The sequence below is a fragment of the Epinephelus moara genome, chromosome 1, assembly GCF_006386435.1.
Source record: "Epinephelus moara isolate mb chromosome 1, YSFRI_EMoa_1.0, whole genome shotgun sequence".
Lineage (NCBI taxonomy): Eukaryota > Metazoa > Chordata > Actinopteri > Perciformes > Serranidae > Epinephelus > Epinephelus moara.
In genome coordinates this window covers 47,842,917-47,865,647 of record NC_065506.1, presented here as the reverse complement: position 1 = coordinate 47,865,647, position 22,731 = coordinate 47,842,917, and the positions used below count along the sequence as shown (strand labels likewise).

Sequence of the window (22,731 nt, the reverse complement as noted above, 5' to 3'; positions counted from 1 at the left end):
ACAAATCAACACAGAGGTAGCTTATGTAAGCATGAAACAGAAAGTCATCAAGAAAAGCACAGCAGCTCATTACAGACCTGCACAGTATGAACGAAGGGATGACGGCACCTGATCACAGTCACTCGCATTTATACACTTTATCATCAGTGGCACAGAGGCCGAATGTTATCACAGATTACTGAAAGTGCGCCTTTCCCAACATGTGAGAGCGAACTGTTACACTGCTGCAGATACAGATCCCTGATCCCACTCAGTAACAGAGATAAAGGCCTCATGCTCAGCAAAGTCATTAACAAGGCTGTCCAAGTCCAAATTCTGCTCGCTCTGCTGTTCTCCGTCCAGTGAATAAACAATCCACTGACTCTCTGTTGTCTCATGCTGCTTCTTAAAGGTATACTGTGCAGGACTGTTGGTTGCTGATTGTGAACACGCTCACTAGCGGAAGTAAAAGTTAAAGCCAACTACAGATTCACTCTCATTTGGCGTTTCACCTCGCTATAGTTGCGATTTTACGGCACTGTGTGTCTTGGATTCGGCTGCTCACGGTCTGGCACGTGGTTGCTACCTCCTCTGAGCACCGTGGGGGTACACGCCCATAAACATCCTAAAAATCCAGGCAGAGGTTAGAGTCTCTTTAGATAAATACACCGCCACACACTGAGCGTGGGTCATCAAGTGATGATCGAGAGGGATCAAGAGTCCATACACTGTTTTATAGGAACTCCTGCACAGTATATCTTTATATAAGACTTTATCAACTTGAGCTGGGAGGATGAGCGCTCTGTGGTGGCAGCAGTGACAGGTATAGTGAGGTATAACAGCAGTACTGTGCAAACATCTCTTAATGTTGCAGCCTACATGAACCGATTGGTATAAAATAGCTCTTGATGCTGGAATCGGAGGGCACGGTATCTGTGGGGGAAATCTCAGTAGGACCACTGCCGGGTGCAGCCTAGCCCGACCTCTGAACCTGCGGCGGCAGGGAAATCTCCTTCTGACTGGCTGGAAAAGTGCGTTACGACTGGGCCATGACAGCTTCATTTGTGGAGCTCGATGGCAACAGTGAGTTAACGTTAGCCTCCGGTTGCATGTCAACACTGCTAGCATTCGATAAAGCCTGGGTATGAGTAAAAAACTGATTTCCGATTTTGTCAGTTTAGTCCACTTATCCTGTTTTCTCTTGTCAACCCAATCGCCAGGAAAATGTTGGTATTGTACATTTCTGCAAATTACAGATACGTTACATTCACATGTTGATATGTAGTGAATGCGCTGAAAATTTAGGCTTCGATAATGCTGTGGTGAACATGTGGTTGCAACTCATCCTCACTGTGACCTCGTCACATGTCCACGTTTGGTCATGGACTTTCCACGTCCACATTGACGTCCAAGGTACCCTGGGTGTGTTGGTTGTTGACGTTCTGGGACGCCGTGTCAACTTCAGCCTGTTACATGCATTGTCTGTTTTCAAAATACACTTCTGTTTTCACAGGAAATGTACAGTTTGCATACAGTCTCTTTCAAAATAAAAGCACTACGTCAGTACAGCACCGCAAATTGATGTTTTTTCCTTCAACAACAGACACACATGATTGGGTTTAGACAAAAAAAACAGGGTTTGGCTTTATAATCTTACAGGAAGCGACCACCGGCTTCCGGGTCACTGGTTGTTGGACCCATCCACCACCCTACTCGGACTTTCGCCACCTTAACTTTCCTTGTTGTCCATTCACGTCTCCCCTGACACCACTGGGCATCGTTAAACAATAACAGCGTTCGGCCGCGTATAACGTAGACGTGAAAGGGCGGCTTTATTCGTTGGTGTCTAACACCAGACGTCACTGGCCAAGTGCGGGTTTTCAACGACATTCGAGTAAGACTGGGTTGTGTGGTGAGGTTTATGCACGAAACCCACTCTGTAAGGAAAAGATCATGTTTCCAGGCTGGAAAAGCAGCGACGTCTCTGTAAAGAAACAACCACTTTTCATGCCTAAAAAGCCGCTGGAGACACAGCGATGACTCGCTGAATCACAACTGGTTTTGTTGTTTGTTGGTCTCAAACAGTGGTCTGCACACACCATCCCCTCCACCTCCCAATGACAACATCAGCTCATAGACTGTGTCACTCTACAAACACTGATATGATACGTATGAAACAAACAAATGCAGAATCGTACAATGCCAACATTTTCTCCTGCTGCTTCTATCCTTCCTCTTTAGAGCACCACTTTTTTGGGGGGTTTACTAAACATTATTCTGCTAACTTGTCTGTTTGCTGAAGAACGCTGCGTCATACTGAAAGTTTGAGGAAAAAACAGACATTTATGTGAGTTATCACAAATGAGAGGGAGAAAGGTCACTGGTTCCCAGCAGGCCTTCTTCCTTCCAAACTTTTGAGAAGAAAACAACCAGATTAAGTGAGTGGTGGGTGGAAATAATTATGAACAATAATTTATTTGTAACAAAAACCTGCAGCGTAGAAATGAGGAGTGTCACGATTCACCAAATCAAGGATTCAATTTGAGTTTTAGTTGAAACTTTTTTTTTCTCTCCGGTTACGACTGTGCCATTGTTGGACTGTCGAGTCTTGATTTGTAAAGATCAACAGATCTCTGGTTTTTATCACAACTGTCATTTACATTTTCAGAGAGTGTGTTTTATATATTATTTGAACAATATCATAATCAATTAGATCACTAAATTTCATGAACAGAGCTTTAGAAGGGTCTCTGTGACCCGATCTGGCAATAATTCTTATGGCTCTCTTTTGTAGTATGGAAACTGGGTTTTTATGTGTTTCTCTGTGGATGATGTGTGGAACAATAAACAGACACACAGATTCTGATTTGACAGATCGTCAGCACTGTAGAGAAACTGATTTTGATTTCGTTGTTTACAGCATAATTTCCAGTGTAATCAATTGAGTCTCTGTTTGATTTTGTTGTGTAATTTGTTCTTTTTTGTCGTCTGTATTAAAGACAAAAATGCATGAATGAATTCAGCAGTCCAACACAACACCGCTGACTGCAGCCTCCAGAACGATCATCGAGTGACAGGACACGACCAGGCTGCTGATCAAACTGCATCTCTCGTGGCCGTTATGAAACACCCCCTGCTGATCCATACAGAGTCTCTCTCAGTCTGTGCAAACATCAGTGCAGCGTTTAAGACCTGCTGTCGACTTCACAGCCTCGAACAGTGGCCACACTGCCAGGCAGATAACACGTTATTCAAGTGCTGCTGGCATGTAACAACCTGGTCGCCAGATGAAAATGTTGGCATTGTACATTTCTGCAAACCACAGATATGTTAAATTTGCTAATTTCATATGTATCATATCAGCGTTTGTAAAGTGACGTAGGATATGAGCTGACTTTGTCATCAGGAGGTGGAGGGGATGGTGGATGGCCTGACACCAAGGTGAAACACCTGCTGAGCTGCAGACCACTAGTCAACACCAGTTTTTCACCATCACATCACAGAGTTTCCTAGTGGACACATTGCAGCATTCCCCAGTGGCATTAGAGCCACTGCGCCTGGGCATTTTTCACTGACAAATTGTAACGTTTCCCAGCAACGTTTGACCCAGCGAACCTGGGTGTTTTTTAACCGACACATTGCAGTTTTTTCCTGCGGCATTTAAGCCACCAAACCTGAGTGTTTTTCACCAACACATTATGACATTTCCAAGTGGCATTGGAGCCACTGCGCCATGGTGTTTTTCACTGACAAATTGTGGCGTTTCCCAGCAGGTGTTTCCCCGCCATTTTTCACTAATACACCATGGCATTTCCCACCTGTGTTCATGGCACCAATCCTGGGTGTTGCTGAGGTTCCCAGAGGCATTTGAGCCACCGAACCTGAGCGTTTTTCAGTGGCTACTGCAGCATTATCCAGCGGTGTTTGAGTCAGCAAACCAAGATGTTTTTCACCAAGACATTGTGGTGTTTCCCAGCCATGTTTGAGTCACCAAACGTAGATGTTTTTTTGACCGTGATATTGTGGCATTTCCCAGCAGCGTTTGAGCCACCCAACCCTGGCATTTTTTACCAACACAACGCTGCGTTTCCCATCTGCATTTCAACCACCCAACCTAAGTGTTTTACACTGACACACCATGGCATTTCTAACCGGTGTTCATGGCACCGAAACCTGGCCATTGCAGGGTTTCCCAGCGGCATTTAAGCCAACGTACCTGGTCGTTTTTTAGTGACATATCGCTGAGTTTCCCGGCAGCATTTGAGCCACGGATTCTGGGCATTTTTCTTTGTGGTGTTTCCCAACGGTGTTTGAGCAACCAAACCTGGGCATTCATTTTAACAAAATGGCATTTCCCACCGGTGTTTGTGGCACCAAACGTGGGCTTTTTTTACCGACACGTTGTGGCATTTCCCAGCAGCGTTTGAGCCAGTGAAGGTAGGCGTCTTTCACAGACACATTGCAGCATTTCCCAGCAGCAATTTAGCGACCAAACTAAGGCGTTTTCACCAACAAATCTCTGAGTTTCCCATCGGTGTTTGAGCCACAAACCTTGGCGTCTTTGACCAGCACAATGTGGCATTTCCTAGCAGCGTGTGAGCAACCCACCTGAGCGTTTTTCATCGACACATCAGCGGCGTTTAAGTGTCAACCTGGGTGTTTTTCACCAAACTGTCCCTGCTTATCCAGGAACTTTTGTGCCACCAGACGTGATGTTTTAGTTCCAGAACAAGATCTTTTCCTCACCATAACTAAGTGGTGTTTGTGCCTAAACCTAACTACACCTTCACCACAGCGTTGTTGAGAAACATATAGTTTCATCATGTCAGCTACAAATAATGTAGAAATGTAACAGACCCGTGGTTGGAACCGTACAATGCAAATATATTATCTGGAGATTGGGTTGCATGTAACTGGATTAACAGGAACTGCTGAGGGAGGTTGTTTTTTTTATGTGGGATTAAGAGGCTTATCAGTATTCATGTTACAAATGATGATTTTAATATTGTCAAAAGTTTCGTGCAGGCAGCAGCACTTGGATTTGTTAGAGACTCAATCAGTCAGAAGAGAGAGTCCTCACTTCAGTTCATATATAAACCACTCTGGTCCTAATTTAAGAGCGACACTGTCTGCACTGAGGAGAGATGCTGTATCCAGCTGTAAACAAGAGCCACTGTTTGTTTCTGTTTCTCCATCCACTGCATCGGATCTGATCTGTTGTCAGCACAGGAGACGTGAGCTGCAGAACACTGCAGGAGTCTGTAAATAGTTTCAGGTTCAGGGTACATTGTGGGAGCAGGTGTTACTGGAATATTACTGTAATAAAAACGTATTGTTCTGACTGTTAATGGATCTGTGTTTTCATGTTGTCGTATTGTGTTTCATCTGGGATACCTGAGAGTGTTCTGTTACTGATGCAAGAAACTTTTGGTAAAGTCTACGCTCAAAAGTCCAACTTGTCAGGTTAGTGTGCTATCTTAATTATTCTTTCTCTGCTTGTCTGGTTTGACCGACTGAATGCTCTTGATAACCTAAATACTGACTGATAAATTGGGACACAGACACCACAGGGGCGAGAAAAACTGTGGAGAGCTGAATGTGGGATCTGTCAAAGCCCTGCTGTCTGCAGTGTCACTTATTTGCATAAAAATCAGAGAGATCCAGATTATTAAGATAAAACCTTAATGTTTAAAGTATGAGAGAGTCAACTATAAAATAGAAACACACTTTGATAGAGGATCAGGTTCACAGACAAAAAATGTTGTAAAATATTCAGGCTACTGACATCACACCGCCCCGACATGAGATGGGTTCATTACGAAGCAACACCGGCCATTCCCACTGATAGATTGCCTATCAATTACACATTTCAGTTTGACTGACAGACCTGTTCAGCTGCCACGAGGAAATTATGAGAAACCCACGTCCTCCAGAAAGTGTGTTTTCAGCTCTTTGCAGTTTCATTATGTTGCTGTTTCTCTGACAGCCCATTCTACTTTTTTTCCTGACTGTCAACCCCAGGGTGCGGTAAACACAATCAGTGTAGCTTTTTGATGCTTCAGCTACGAGCGGCGAGGGAGGCCAGACAGTCCTGCAATCTGCTGCAGAAAGTTACGTCCTCCAGACCTAAACACAATTTCAGCAAGCTGGGTGAAAAGCAGAGGGCAAATCGTACCAGACTGTTTTCATTCCCAGGCGTCAAACACAGCTGCTTTCACACAGCACGTTAAAATGCCAACTATTACAACAACACACAACAAAGGCAGAGACATAACGGGTGAAAAATATGTCTGTGAGTCTTGAGCCTAGTTCACATGACACGATTTTCACCTCGATTTTGACGTCGCAGAGGATCTTGAGAGCCACCTTGGATCGGAGGTGAGTCGGCAGATAGTCTAAGTCCTCATGTGTGAACAAGCCTACGAGCAAGTCACCCCCTTCGTCTGCGACTGGGACTGGATATCTGGCATGCTAGAAAACTGGAGAAGTCTGACACGACTGACAAAGAGCATCAGCCAATGAGAGGCGGGATACGTCCCACGTCAGCACACAGGAGGACGGAAGAAATGTGAGGAGGACAAGCCGCAGGGTTGCCAGGTCTGCTTATTAGCCGCGACTTTGGGCTTGTTTTTTTGTAAAGTCACTTACAAATATTGGTAGTCAGGTTGCGTTTTTTGGGCTTGTATCTAAAGTGGAGTTGCTTATTTGGGCTTGTTCTCTAAACGTCGCCTTTCTCTATATATATCTGTCTAATAAGTTATTTAAACGCATGATAGTCGCTTCTTTTGGGCTTGTTTCCATAGCCCTGGTTGCTTGTTTCTCTCCCAACATCTGGCAACACTGACAAGCCAGCAAGCAACAACAACAATGGCGGCGTCCACAGGATCACGGCGAGCGCGTTGTGTTTGGACCCAGGCCCTGGAGGCAGATCTGATTCAACACTGGGAAGAATATCCATGCCTTTACAATGTGTCGTCTCCAAGTTTGGTGACGTCACCGCGTTATCTGGGGCTCTGTTGGCGAGGGCTCGGTGGAGAAATCTTGTGGTGTGCACACACAGGTCTTAACGCAGTTGGCGAGACTCCCACTGACAGAAACACACGTCGCCAGGTATGAACACTCAAAAGATAACGATAGTCTCCGCGACGCAAAATCAGGGTGAAAATCGTGTAATGTGAACTAGGCTTTACAATAATGTCCTAAATTGTAAGTGTAATAATTACATTTTGGGTTTTGATGCTTGGTTCTCCAAAGTGAACTTTTCAGTCCTCCCATTTCATTTAAACAATCAGTTCAAAAGAGCAAAGAGAGATGAATAACTGAGGAGACGGTGCTGATCACTGACGGCCTGTTCTCAGCCCCACGTGGTCAAAGTGCTTTTTCAGGCACCCTGTGTGAGGTATCAGTGCCAAAGGGGGCGGCAGTATCTCCCATAGGGACTTGGCTTGGGAACCGGAGGGTTACCGGTTCAACTCATATCGTATATGTGTATTTCGGGCCAATGTGCACATGACAACAGAGTGAAAATTACCAAAGTTTATCTTCTTCTAAAGGCACCCTTTAGCATCTTTATGAGATGCACTGAGTTTTCAACTATCTCTAGTGTAAATCTGCAGAAGCACTTGATGCTGAGAACAACTGACGAAGTATAGAGAGCGAGAAAGTGGCCGTTGGATGGGAGGGAGGGAGGGAAAGAGGATAAGCAAAACAAAACCGAACTTTGTGCCAAGAGACCACAGTTTGTGTTCCACGTGAAACCAAAAGTCAGTGTGGTTTAAACTAATGTACCTTTCGTCACGTATGTACCTACATCCCGTGTGAATCTAAAGATATATAATATCTATAGATACTGGAGCCCAACATTACGCATTATCAGTCCAAACAAATTGCTCACCTGGAGCATACGCCAAAATACTTTCTAGCTCCTGGGTTTACCTACAAGGTATGCAGCACAGTTGTGTTTCATCCGCTGGCTCCAAACACATGCAGCTTAGGATAATTGGTGACTCTAAATAGCTTGTTGGTTTGAATGTGTGCGCTAATTGTCTGTCTCTATTTGTCAGCCCTGCGATAGTCTGGCGACGTGTCCAGGGGGGCCACAACTGGCCCCTGGTGGGACTTTGGACACGCCTGCTGTACAGCAATTGTCAGATAAATAAAGTGACAACAACAACAGCTCAAAACAAACAAAAAACAAACGTTGACACCTCTCATTGTGGAAGTCATTATGTGAAATGTTCCAGGGTCCCTCGTGTTTCCACAGACCATTAAGTTCCTGATGACATGTAAATGTGTCTGACTATTAACTTCACTGAGGAAGCTGGTAGATGTTAGTAAGTCTGTTTTTTAAAGATGTCAAACTAAAATATTAACATACCAGGAAGTTCATTTTGGACTGCCAAACACATAGAAATAAGAATAAAATAACTAATGAATGTGTGGACTTCAGCCCTGTTCCCATGGGACTGGCTTTATCTGGGATATTAGCCCACATGTCTGTATTTTATGTATTTAAAATATATTTACTCAGGATGAACAAAGTCTTCTTCACAGATCAAATCCAGAGGATTATCCCTCACACAATTCTTCTTAGCATCCCTGGCTGAAAAAGATTGTATAGCCTATTGAAAGACAAAAATATCTTTTTATTAAATACTGCAGTGTGTGTCACTGATCTTACCGTCCGTCCTTGTGCCTCATTGATGGGCTCAAATTTTCTCCCTCTCTGAATCAGTCTCCAAGGCTGACGATCTACAGATGAAAAGTGAAAGGAAAACAAAACACACACACAAAAAAGAAGAGCTTCAGTGCTCCTTGTGTGAAGGGCTCTGTCTCACAATGTTTTGTGTTTTTAGCCATCCATCACATGTGCATCTGATGGAACAGATTCACGTCAGGTTTACTGACGATCGCTGTCGACACAGAGCGTAAGCAAAGTGTCGTTGTGAGATGTTCGTGGCTTCTTCTTTTGATACTTGTAAGGATGTGAATCTTTATTTTTTTTGGTGCTCAGCACCACGCCTACAACCTTTAGTTACCAAAAAACCCTTCTCTGTGTATCTTTAAATATGTTTACACAGAGCTATAAAAGCATATTATACACATTGGATTACCCGAAGTAGGGCCTACTTTAAATTAAACTACAATATGTGTTGTTTGTCCACACCCTGTCATTTGTCTGTGCCTCCCAAACTTTTACAAATCACTGTTGAAAAATAAATCCGTACTATGATGTGACAAAACTGTGGTCAAGGGTTGGGCTCAGTCAGGAATACGTCAGTCAAAGAAAACTTTATTTCCATTTGCAGTAATATATTTAGAGGTATGGCTCTGTTCTGGGGCCTCTGCCTTTTCTAAGCCTATGCAAAAAGCCTAGGGTGGAGAGAGCACACCTCTCTGCCCTTCCACGTGCATACGAGGAAAGCCTAACGCCTCGTTTCCACTTACGTATGTGCATGGAGACGAGACAACAGGAAGTCTATTCATCCTATGGGAATCTCTGTGATATCCAATGTGCCTGTGAAACTCCTCCACTCCCTAATATTTCAGTCCAGAATTTGTCACGAATATGTTTAAAAGAATTGAACTTTTGCGGTGGATTTCGGAGAGTCCGTATGACAGTGTGCTAGCTTAGCTAACAGGCTATTTCCTTCAGTATAGTTGCCTGTGTCATATTATGACTCGTTCAGCCGTTCATACGTCTTTTTAATTAAATATTTCACGAAACATGCTACATATAGGTGGCAGGTCCTGTTTTTGTCCTGGTAATGTTCAAGAGCATATTCCAAACTACTGGATGGCGAAAAACAGACAAAGTTAGCCCCTCCCCTGCGGCTACGGGTAGTTTCTATCGGGTTTCTATCCAATCATAAAGAAATGCACTTCCTTGCACCAGAGGCATCATCCGTGTCTACAGACACGAGTCACATACATTAGTGGAAACGAGGTGTTAGAGCCAGATGAACAGACTGAAAACAACAACATCAATTTAACCAAAGTTTTCCTTTGGGGAAATAATTTGCAGTTGGGAAAAAAAAAAGGTAATGAATCGCAATATATTGTATCGCAATACTCAGCATATCACAATAATATCATATAATGACCTAATAATCTTGATAATATCGCAGTCATTCACACCACTAACCGTTACCCATTGACATCCCGAGTTTAGGCACAAAAACAAGTTGGTTAGGTTTAAGGAAATGGTTCAGCTTAGAAAAACATTGTGCACTGGGTTAAAACGATGACTTCTGTGAGGTGGATGTGAGGTGTAAAGGACAGCTACAGTCTCTCAAACAGCAGTTACGTTATTTGCTTTTTTAAAGCCACTACAAGGAACTTTTAACTGGATAAGCAAAAGTCTCTCGTTTCTGCTGATGTCTGTGCGTGACCTACAACAGCAAATGAGACCATCGGTGTGAAGATAAGCTATTTCTATATAGTGTATATCCATACCTTTAGGAAACTGTCTCCGGGTCCGCCCCAGGTCGCTTCCAGGACGAAACGATTTACGGCACTCAGACGGCACACGTCATCTTACCTAGCTGCTTACATTTATAGTGACTCTTATAAATAGTCGCTATTCCTCCTCCTCGACCCGACGTCCGCGGGGAGTTAAAATAGCAGCAATCATCGGGTAAAAGTTCTGTGAAAGCACTGGACTCACCAACAGTCAGCCACGTCTCAGTCACACAGAGAAAATCCAATCCTCGGGAAGTCAGGAAATCCTTCAGGATAAACGTTTTGTTCGCTAGCGATCTAGCATTTACCAGCCCAATCCTGGCAGGAGCCGGCGGGTCCACGGCGTTAGCTGTCCGGGGAGCCACACACAGAGGCCGCAGGTTGCGCAGATTCACCCCGCGCCAGCGGGGACGAGGAGAGCAGGGGCCGCGGGGCTGGAACACCTCATCCGGGCCGACGACAGGTACCAGCCAGGCGTCGACAGGGTCCAGCGAGTGCCGAGAAATAAAGAGGCGAGGCACCGCTCCATACTCAGTCCAAGAAGCCGTGGAAGTGCTCGCCAAACAGGCCTTCAGCCTTACCAGCCGACCGCTGCGTTTACCCCGGCGGCGGTGGCGCTTACGCCGGAGAGGTGGAGCTGGGGCGCGGCAGAGGTGAGCTGGGATCCCCGATAGGAGCGGGGGCAAAGTTTTCCCGTCTTGTTGTTTCATTCATCCCCAAAACAAACACATGCGCGAGCCAGGTAAGCGTCTTTACAACAATACGCGCTAGAGCTCATGGGAAATGTAGGCTTCATTCCGGCAAAACACCAGTTTTGTCCACAGGGTCGCCAAAATCAACTCAAAATGAAAGTTCCTTGTAGGGGCTTTAAAGAACAATAAGTGTGATTTTGAAAACTGTGCATCTCATCCAGAGTCCTGAACACGACAGCCGCTGTGTGCTGCTATCTGTTTGTATTATTTAGTAAATCTATACATAACGTCCGCTATAATTGACTGTTTCTAACTCATTATCTCGGCTTTCCTCATGAAGATGAATGTGCACGTCAGCTTTTGAGAACTAAAGCAATTTTTGAGCTTGCAGGCTTCAATTAGTTCTGGTACGATGCAAACACAACTCGGCGTTTCACTGATTACAGAGGAAGCGTTCCCTCTCTGACTGATGGCCGTGGTGCCATTCAGTTTGCTGCAGATTGTTGAAGTCAGCCTGTGTATTTATTTTTCACGCTGTGTGAGCAGAAGGTCCTTTACAGTAAAAATATGTTGCCTTTAAACATCAGAAGGCAGCATCTCTCAGCCAAAACAATCCTCGTGAGACGGGCCTGCTAACCTTAACTGCTGCTCACTAATGAACAAGGACGAAGCTGGAAACCCTGCTGGATGTGTATGTGTGTGTGTGTGTGTGTGTGTGTGTGTGTGTGTGTGTGTGTGTGCGCACAACCTTGTGTGAGTTACTGCGGTCCAATTACTGAACAAAGGGCCAAAAAAAGAATATATGAGCTTACACTCTGACATCTGTTCTAAAGATTTAACATATAGGCCTGTATACACTGTAGTTATAGAGGTCCAAGAGGGTGAAGGGTCCAACTGCAGCGTGGGACTACAGGTCTGGAGCCAATGGGAAGAGAGGCGGGTCAAAAATACAACCTAGTTATAAACTAATGTGCAAGTGATAATACCCTGTTGGAGGGTCACTTCTAAAACATATTACACTACAGATTACTGAATACATGCACTTCTGTGGCACATAGGTAGGACTGATCTTCCAAGGACCCAGATGTTCTCTCCCTTATGACTTCTGGCTGGGAAGAGGGCGCCGAACAGCAAGATGTGCGGCTCTGGCTGGTGGATCATGTAATGCACCCATCCTTGGCTCTGCTGGACCCCCAGATTCCTGCACTCTGTCTCCGACATCAAATGGGTCTTGGGTACACACTTTGCAATGTCTTTGGGTAGCATGACATGCCTGTACTCGTATTTGTCGGCGTCATATTTATCAGAGTAGTATATCTGTTTGTGAGACATGGCGAAGACCTGATATAACTGCCAAAGTATCCGGATATGAAAAATTATTCCAGTTTTTCGCGTCCAACAGTAGTAGGATGTTGGTTCCTCTTTGTTTCCCTCTCGAATGCACTTAAGTGTAATTTATAACAAATTCAGTAGAAACTCAAACTATGTGATGTATTTTAAAAACTTTGGATTATTCTTGAAACATTTCAATATCCAACCTGGTCTCATTCCTAAGTCGTTGAAAACTGGCGCTTGGTCAGTGACTTCTGGCGTCAGACACTGACAAAAGAAGACGTCCTTCCACATCAGTATGACATGCTGCCAGTCACCATTATTGTTTATCGGCACCCAGTGGTGTCGGGGAAATACGGCAGGACAATAAAGAAAGTTAAGGTAGCAGGAGGGGTCAAACAATCATCGACTTTCACACTGGAGGCCGGTGTTCACTTCCTGTGTAAACGTAAAGCCAAACCCTGTTCTTTTTTTCCTAAACCCAACCACATGCATTTGTTGTTGAAGGAAAAAAAAAACATAAATAAATTCAGGGTGTTTTTATTTTGAAAGAGACTGTATGCAAACTGTACATTTCCTTTTTGAGATGAGAAAATGTGGTGGTAGGGAGTTCAAGAGCCTGGGNCTTTCACACTGGAGGCCGGTGTTCACTTCCTGTGTAAAGGTGAAGCCAAACCCTGTTCTTTTTTCCTAAACCCAACCACATGCATTTGTTGTTGAAGGAAAAAAAAACATAAATAAATTCAGGGCGTTTTTATTTTGAAAGAGACTGTATGCAAACTGTACATTTCCTTTTTGAGATGAGAAAATGTGGTGGTAGGGAGTTCAAGAGCCTGGGGTCAGTGCAGCTTAAAGCCCAGACACCCATGGTGCTGAGGAGTGAGGTGGGTCATGGTCAGGACACTAGCAGAAGAAGAGCGCAGGGAGCGGGAGGGGGTGTACTCCTGGAGGAGGTCAGAGAGGTAAGTGTGGGCTGGGTTGTGGAGGGCTTTGAAGGTGAGCAGAAAATGTTTGTAGTCAATCCAGTAGTGAACAGGGAGCCTGTGTAGTTGGATGATTTGGTGCAGGTGATGATCCAGGCAGTTTAACTTATCTGTCATTTACCACAGACTATCAGCTCCCTCCAACCTTGTTTAGGTTTTTGTAGCTAAATGAGGAGGTGTTGTGTGGATTCGTCTTTGTTTTTAGCTTTACAAATCTAGTGTTCCTTCCTCCAGTTGCAAAGCTTTCAAAATAAAAAAGGAATAAATTAAAAAAAAAAGGCGTTCAGCACTGCACCACTCACAGCCAGTTGGAATATTCCAGTGGAAAACAATGCAATTAAACTGAAATCCACCCTCATTGAATTCAGTTAGGACTGTGTGTTACAGCAAATAAAACAAATATGGTAATCCTTTCTAGTAATCTATTTTTAAAAACAGTAACTTCAGAATACCACCAATGTAACTTATGTCCATATTTTTTATCATACGTTTCTTTCTTATATGTGTCTTGATGGCTGCAGTGCTTGCTTTTATCTTTTATTATAGCTTCCCTGTTAACACCGAGGCAAATGGCCTGGATGTGTAAACCTACTTGCAATAAACCTGAGTCTGATTCTGAGAGCGCCTGGTGGGTGGTGGAGATATTAACCTCCTGTTGCTTCCTTCATATAGTTCCAAAAATAAACGCAGGGACAGAGTGTTTAGAGGAATCTTATTATCTTACATATTATGTGTTTAAAATCCTTCTTAGTCCTCTTGCTCCTTATCTGAGGTCCCCTTTGTGTAACAGCGCCGCAGGGTTTATGACACAGTAAGCTCACAGCCTGAGTAATGTGCAGCTCAGTTAAAATATTTAAATACTAAATTGAATATGCTGCTGGTGCTGAATCATCCCTGGTCCTGCCTCATGTATCAAATTAATATTTAGACAAGTATGAGCTTGTCTGCTGTGGTAGTGTGACCTTTCAAACCAATTGGTAGACTGTGAAGGGGACATAATAGTTTTCCTAGCCATGGAGAATGTGTGTGAGGGTGGGGGGTGTGGGGGCGGACAGATTCTGTTGTGTTTTAAACAGGAGTTATATCACAAAGGACGGTTGAGCTGCGACAGAAGATGCTGTCGGAATATTTGAGACCAAGGACACCAGGACAGGAGAGGTTTATCCAACATATTATTGTCCCTTTGTTTGTCTGAAGGATTTTCGGAGTGAAGGACCCTGATCAGCCCTCGTGCTGATGCTGATGCTGATGTGTGAGAGCTGATATTGACATTTCAGAGTCTGTTTGTTGATATTTACCATATTTGTTGTGTGTTCCTCTGTTTCCTTAAAGCTGGTGTAGGCAGAAATCTGGAAAAGACAACAAAAACAGCAGAATTTGAAAACACACCATCCTCCTGCAGCTCTCTTACCTAAGCCCCTCCCACCAGACCACCACGGGCATATGCACCCACTTCATACAGCAACCCAGTGTTTCCCATACATTCATTTATTTAATCTTATTTCACTGTTTCTCACACCACAAATGAGACACGAATTAGCTGCGAGCCACCTCACAGTCTCCCCGCCTCGTTCCCCACCGCTGTGGACTGCTTCCTTATGCCCTCTATACACTGTGCGATTTTAGCAATCTTATAAGACCATTGCATGACACACTGTGAGACGTGGATCTAACAAACTTTGGTATGACGTCAAGCTTGATGTTTGCAGATTGTACAATGGCCGTTTACGAATGAATCGCAGGTTACGACGTACGTCAATATGCAACGTCATCAGCGTGCACCATCTGGAAGTTGCATTTCCTTCGATGCATTTCCTTCTTTTTTCTTGCGGTCATGATAGCAGCTGGAGGAAACATCAAATAAACAAGGCTTCTGCTGCGACAGCTCCACCAAACTTTCCTCTCTCTGCATCAGCGGTTCGATCCCGGGCTCCTCCAGGCTGCATGTTGAAGTATCCTTGAGCAAGATACTGAACCCCAAATTGCTCCCGATGGCTGTTCCATCAGTGTGTGAGTGTGTTAAAACTGAGTAGCAGGTGGCACCTTGTATGGTAGCCTCAGCCACCAGTGTATGACACCGTCAGAATTTTATCTCAGGTTATCTTTGGTCGTGAGACGTTGACAAAGGCCATCCTTGAACCTGTCTCACAGTGCGACGTAAGACCACCATTTTAGAGCCACGACCAAAGATATCGCCACGTTTCTCCCACGATGGCCATCTTTCGTCTGGGACAGCCGAAAATCCCACAGTGTATACCGGCCATTAGGCGGAGAGCAAGAACTATTCTCAGGAGATGAACCTTCGAATTCTGCCAGTGCAACCCCCCCGTGCCAGGCGTCACAGCAGGCTGATGGCCAGTGGCAGCGCTGGGTCTAACCTGTGTAACAGCAGCAACAGAAAGTTTGCTGATCTGGCAGGGAGTGGGGGTGGTCCAATCCCCCGAAATTGGGGTTTGCACTGGCCAGACGTTGCGCTAGACTTTTTCGTCGCCGGTCATTTTGACCGACAGGGTCATAAAAATCCGGTCATAATCTATTTTTACCGGTTATTTTAATTTTCGTTTTTAAATGATAATAAAGATATTCAAAGACATTTAGTTTTCATTCGTTTGTTTTTAATAAATCCAACAAGCAAGTTATAAAGTGTGCATTAATAAGGACATGAACGAAAAGATGAACAGACATCCACACACCCGTGCCATTAGGCTTCGCCCTGGACACACCGGACGGCACTAACGCATCACTAACACGTCCGGTGTGTCCAGGGTGTTATGTAGCTATGCCTGTAGGCTCAATGACACAAAATTAAAATTGTAATGAAGTGATTATGGTATTGAAAAATGTGTTTGGTTATTTTAAATTATAAACACGGTATTTTCTCCTCACGTTTCTCAGTCCATGCTGTTGTTATTTTATTTTGAAAATTGGCCGGATTCTCTCGTCTTTTCTGTGTCCGACTTCCTGTTTGGTATGATCCGCTCGATCCAGCTCGACAGAAACGCTCACGGCTCCCGTGAAAAATAGACCAGACCCTGAACTGAAGCGCTGCCTCCGCGGGCGCTCCGCTCTGCTCAGCGGCCTGTGTGGACAGTCAGATAGGTTAACATGGGTGCTGACTGAAAACTGCCTCCGCTGCTGGGCGCTGCGCTTCGGTTCCGCGTCCGGTGTGTCCAGGGCGTTATGTCAACAACGCTACATGAAGCAGATGAATGACTTTTTCTCTGCAGTACTGTGCACTCCGCTGCCAAGTGGGCAGGGGTGGTAATTGCAACCGGTCAAAATGACCGACGGCCTTCAGTTTTTCCGGTCATTGTTGTAAAAAAAAAACGGTCAATGACGAGAATATCCGGTTAACGCGACCCCTGGCACTGGCTGGATTCAGGTTGCTGCTGCCACTGACGGGAAGTCTGTCTCCGGAGCTGCTGACTGCTCTGTTCTTGGCGAGGTGGTCTGTAGTGGCAGGGAGTGAGGTGGAGAACACACTGTGATTTGAGGCTCTAGCTAACGTTAGATACATAAATGTAAACTTTAAGCTGCAGCTGCTCCAGTTAGCAGACGGCAAAACTATCAGCAACATTTTCTCTCTATCTCTGAAACGCTTTGCCGATATTGACATGTTTTGTTTAATTTATTTTCAGACTCTGTTTTTGGGGAGTCCGTCTTCCTGTTTTTATGGTTGCTTTGCAGTGGAGGAAGGTGTTGCCAATGTAGGAATAGCAACTTTCTCTGCAGGAATCTCAATCACTGAATCAGACTTTTACCATCTGAAGGCATGTGCACTACAGCGTGGCTCGGGCTGAACCCGACTGGAGTCGAAGACAGTTATAACCGAGCCCAACAACTCATGGTTACAGCTTGTCTGTTTACCGAGATCACACATGGACAGTGTGTAAATGACCATCACATACACATCATACACGCCTTATGCACAGGAGCACAGCACACGCACTCAGTCGGAGCAGAGTTAATAGACACGCTGTGGCCTAACCAATCTCACTCACACATTATACACAAATATCATTTAATTAGTGGTTATATTCATGAACTCAATTACATTTTGTCTAGCGTCCTCCATTTTCATTAGTTCAATCTGAATATTTACCGCCTCCTGCCTGAAATGTAACTATTGGCCTGTGTTGCATTCAGGCGTTGTCACGTAAATAACAAATTCCAGCCCTTGAATAGGCCATAGCACAACACAGCAGCATGTCAAGTGGGCCCAAGCAAAATGTCTGATTTGTTATCCGAACCTGGCCCGACCCATCAGGTTCCGACGGGTCCCGTCAGGTTCTAGTTGCGTATCCATTCACTAATGTGCATGCCAATCTGCATTTGTAGATAAGGCCAATAGGAACGCCCTCTCTCTGATATTGACCTATTATTGGCCAAAGTTTTCTCTCAAACCACTTAAACTACATTATGCTCTAAGTTTATTGTGGGATTTTTGCCCAATACCGCCAAAATTAAATTGCCTACCTCAACTTTAAGCATTGTCTGTACTTTTTATTCACCTTTAAAGGAAGTTCAGGGAATATTGTGGCCCCCATTTGCCAAAGGTATCTTCAGTCTATGACTACTGTATAATTCACCTGCAGTATAATCTCATCATGCACATACATTAAAGCCTAATTAGAGGGAATGGTTTGCAGTATGACATGATTAAAAGAGCATAAATTTGCCACTAGTATCATAAATGTTGTTTGTAGTGTCAGAGCAGATCATCAGACTCTGAATCTGATGCTCCAGTACCATTTCTTATCATTGATCCGTCTGTTGGTGAAGAGGTAAATAATTCAGATAACTCAGACTCCAGCCTCTCTGTGCGATTTCTGTGGTTGCCATGGTCACATGACGAGCCAGGTGAAGTACTCTTAAGTCATACAGTGAGGTTTGGCCTTGCCGTCTTTCGTAGATCACGTTACAGTGACTGGTTTCATTTCTATTTCAGCGGGGTTTATTTTTGGATTAGTTCCCATGTAATGTCCCAGCTCTCTGTTAGAAACCCGAGGCACTCGAGATAATATTGCAGATTTGATTTTAAGTTCTTAATTGAAAATCCCCATGTTGAAATCATAAAAGTAAGTTAACTACAACAAACTGCTCCCCTCATGATCTCCACCACACAGTCTAACTGTTAATGTCATTGTTGTGCAGGAGCCCAGTGGTTTGAATGGCTCACCCACCCACCTACAAACCAGCGACGGCAGCTCAGATGAACAGAGACACTTCTCTCTTATCATGTTACAAACCTTTGGAGCCTCGGTTTAATGAGAAATTCAAGCCCTCTGTTTATGATCAACTAATCAAATAACGGACTACTACAGAGTAATATCCTTATATTAAATTTCAATGTGTTTATAGAACGGATTGGGCGATTTTATTCTCTCTGTTCCATCCATCATCCATCGATTTTCAACCTTATCCAAAGTCAGGTCATGGGGCAGCAGGCTGAGCAGTATTCAAACATCCCACTCCCCAGCAACGCTTTCCAGCTCCTCCTGGGGGAACCCGAAGCGTTCCCAGGCCAGATGAGATATATAATCCCTCCAACGCCTCCTACCAGTTGGACATGCCTGGAACACCTCTAACAGGAGGTGCCCAGGAGGATCCCGATCAAATGCCTGAACCATCTCAACTGACCCCTTTCGACGTGAAGGAGCAGCAGCTCTACTCTGAGCTCCTCACCCTATCTCTAATGCGGGATTTATACTTCTGCATCAAATCTACACCGTAGCCTGACGTGCACCTTCCCAGAAATGTAACGCAGACCTCCTGTCTGTTTCTGTAAGCTGAAACCATTTCCCTCAGTGGAAACAAAGCTTTTATTAACTTTAATTTCACAGATAAGAAACATTTTGTGAAGACAATAAAGCCTCCACAAAAATAGCATTTTAAGTCTTGTGTGTTATTTATCCAGTGCCATGTCATAATTTCAACATCCCATTATTCCAAAAATTAGCCATTGTTCCGAAATCTCAATGTTTCGACATCCCATTGGTCCGACCATATTAAACCCATTGTTCCGAAGTCCCGTTGTTCCGAAATCTCAATGTTGCAGTGCAAAAAGTTGAAAAAGCAAGCAGCAAGAGACCGTGTTGTCGTATTGTTTACTGTTGCCATGATGACAACGGTCGCCCTGTTTTGAGGAAGTAGAAACGATGTTGAAAGTTATAATTTTAACCCAAACCATGATCTTTTCCTAACCCTTAACCAAGTAGTTCTTGTGCCTAAACCTAACCAGACCTTAACTACGAAACAGTTATTTTGTAACAATGAAAAATGAGATTTCGGAACAACGGGACTTCGTAACAATGGGTTCGTAACAATGGGTTTAATATGGTCGGAACAATGGGATGTCGAAACATTGAGATTTCGGAACAATGGAATGTCGGAATTATGAGCGGACCCCATTTATCCTGGCTTCATATGAGCAGAGGAAATCTCTGCTCATCGCTAGGCTAATTTATACAATGTAAAATGACAGTTGTTTTGTCAGTGAACATTGTGAGTTGTAATGAAGCTGAGTTTTGTAATGTTACCTTTGTTAAATGTTGCTGTTGTCTCTTAGCCTGGAAATCCAGACTCAAATCTAGAAAGATTTTGAGTCTGGCCCTCACGATACACCCTTCCTACCCAAGGGGCGGCACTAACTGAGGCATATTAAATGCCACCGCATGCAATTGGATAGCACGATGGCCAATCAGAGCAAAAAACAAGGTGACGTATTCATTGCAGTTAGCCCCATTTGTTTGCCGAACAGTGGGGCTAACTCCGAAGGCTTCGAGGGCAGTCTTCTGTTCCTCTCTCAAGGAAAAAGATAAGTGTAGTTGTCTTAGCGTTTCTTCCAAAGCTAAACTGAATGGACGCGGTCCTTCAGCAGCTGCCATCTTGGCTGTTTACTTTCTGACTCCTGCAGAGTGACACAGACACACCACCACACAAGTATAAATGCTCACAACAGCGTAGGCAACGTGCGTAGGCTATGGCGTAGGGTCTGCTGCACAAGTATAAATCCAACTTAAGGCTGAGCCCAGACACCCTTCAGAGGAAACTAATTTCTGCCACTTGTATCCACAATCTCAAGTCACTACCCGGTGTTCATAACCATAGGTGAGGGTTGGGAAGTAGATGGACCAGAAAATCGCAAGCTTTGCCTTCTGGCTCAGCTCCCTCTTTACCACGACGGTCCAGCCAGAACAGCACCCACATCACTGCAGACACCGCGATTCATCGCACGCTCCATTTTATCCTTGCTCGTGCACAAGATCCCGAGATACTTAAACTCTCTCGCTTGGGACAGAAACTCAACCCCAATTCTCGTTTCTATTTTATTTCTGATAAATGAGATCGCAGTTCACCCCCTGCCTCTAACACTTCGCCCTTACCCTTCTGTTTTACACGTTCACGTAGGAGTAGGGTGTCCCAGCTCTTGCTTAGATATAGATAGAGATTGGGCAAAGTGTTAGGCCTACGTGGCCCTCCAGACGGAGGTTCTTCAGAGACAAACCGAGTGTTATGAGAAATCATCGACCAGATGGCTGCACATGCAAATAAAGAAACCCACAAATGTATTTTCATCATTAATAATTTTATACCAGAAAACTGAATTACAGCAGTAATATATAGATAACAGCCTGCAGACTGGACCGCCTCAGTACGGAGCGCCTACACTGATAGGATCATGCAAATACACACACACACACGTACAGTGCCGGGAGAGGCAGCAGAACGAGAGGCTGAAGGCAATAAAATCCAGTGAGCAGCAGGCAGTTTTTTTTATTGCTTTTTATCATGTGACTGAGGAGCAGCAGCCTTAAGATCACCGCCTGCGTTACACCACTCACAACAGGTTCCTACAGACAGTCATCTGACACCAGCACAAACACACTGCAGTCTGCCAGCTCACACAGAACGGACTGTTGTGATAATATTTGGCAAGATTTGATATTTGGCATCTGACCTAGTCGCTCCCCACGACAACACACAGAGCTCAGTGCTGCAGGGAAAAGGGAGTGACAATGATAATGCCCTCCTGAGGGGACTGTGGACTCTGAGCCGACAGTTGGCTTGGGTGGAGGTGGGTCTTTTAAAATGCTATGGGATACTATATACTATTAATGTCTATTTCATTGTATTAGTATTTATTAATTTAGTGTTGGAGCGCCTCCCCCGTAGACACAGTTTCGTTTCACCTGCATTACTGATGTATGTTTGGTGAGATGACAATTAAAGCCTGATTTGATTTGAACACTAGCAGCACAGCCCAGTCCCTAGAACATTTTTTTTTGATATTATACAAACCACAAATACGTCACATTTGCACATTTCATGCATATCATATCAACTGTAGTGACGTAGTATATGAGCTAAATTTTATTGGGAGGTGGAGGAGATGGTGGATGGTGTGACACCTTGGTAAGACGCCCCACAAGCTGCAGACCACTATTCAAGATCAACAAACATCAAAACAGGTTGTGATTTAGGGAGTCATTGCTGTGTTTTCAGGGGCGTTTAAAGCGCCAAACATGGGTGTTTTCTAGTGATTTTTTTTTTTTTTATTTAAATAAGTGGGAAAAGTTCCAAGAAAAGCTGTTGTTTTTACCAAGACGTTGCTGCATTTCCTGCCACAATAATGCCCCAAAACCAGGTATTTCAAGCCAAAACATGATCTTTTCCTAACCCTAACCAAGTGTTTTTTGTGCCTAAACCTACCCACTCGTTAAACACAGCATTGCCAAAACTGCAGTTCCTCTAATGGCCACTTGAGGCTGACTCCAGAAACCTGTCAATCCCCATAGACCTCCATGTGTTAAAACTTTACAGCAGAAATTAACATGTTTACAGCCTGGTACAAAAAAGAGCTTTGATCTCTGTAGCTAATTTCAACATTCATGACAACTGTACAAGAGCTGAATTTTTATATAATTCACTTGTTTTGTTTTTATTAAGGCTTAAAGTTACACATAATTAAGGGTGGGCTGCCCTGAGTGACAGGCTGTTTTAACAGGGGAAAATGGTAGGTCACATATCACCCTAATTCTCACCTCCATCCATTGGTTGCCAGTTAACTTCAGAATTGATTTTAAGATTCTCTAAATAACTTTTAAAGCTCAACATGGTTAAAGGATAACTTCGGTATTTTTCAACCTGGGCCCTATTTCCCCATGTGTATGTGTGCGTATGATTCATAGGTACAACTCGTTTTAAAATTGGTTCAGTATTGAGGGAGGCGGATGCAGCCGGCAGCCGCGAGGTAGATATGGGGGCAAATGCGTCCCGTATAA

At 44.2% G+C, this 22,731-nt stretch overlaps 2 protein-coding genes and 1 pseudogene across 2 annotated transcripts in view; 1 reads left to right on the top strand and 2 right to left on the bottom strand.

The window, feature by feature from the left end:
* The window catches only part of LOC126393455 (CUGBP Elav-like family member 1), a 377,556-nt gene that overhangs the window by 272,742 nt on the left and 82,083 nt on the right, over positions 1-22,731 (bottom strand). The window lies entirely within an intron of this gene.
* Positions 12,159-12,505, bottom strand: LOC126396039 (cyclin-dependent kinases regulatory subunit 1-like). Its single transcript, XM_050053904.1, has one exon. It carries the CDS (start codon positions 12,462-12,464, stop codon positions 12,159-12,161), a length of 306 nt encoding a protein of 101 aa, XP_049909861.1. The 5' UTR covers positions 12,465-12,505.
* Positions 13,356-22,731, top strand: part of LOC126395957 (piggyBac transposable element-derived protein 4-like) — a 30,814-nt pseudogene continuing 21,438 nt past the window's right edge.

Excerpts from the sequence above, each read along its gene's own strand:
- LOC126396039 (XM_050053904.1), bottom strand. The coding sequence starts at position 12,464 with ATGTCTCACAAACAGATATACTACTCTGATAAATATGACGCCGACAAA.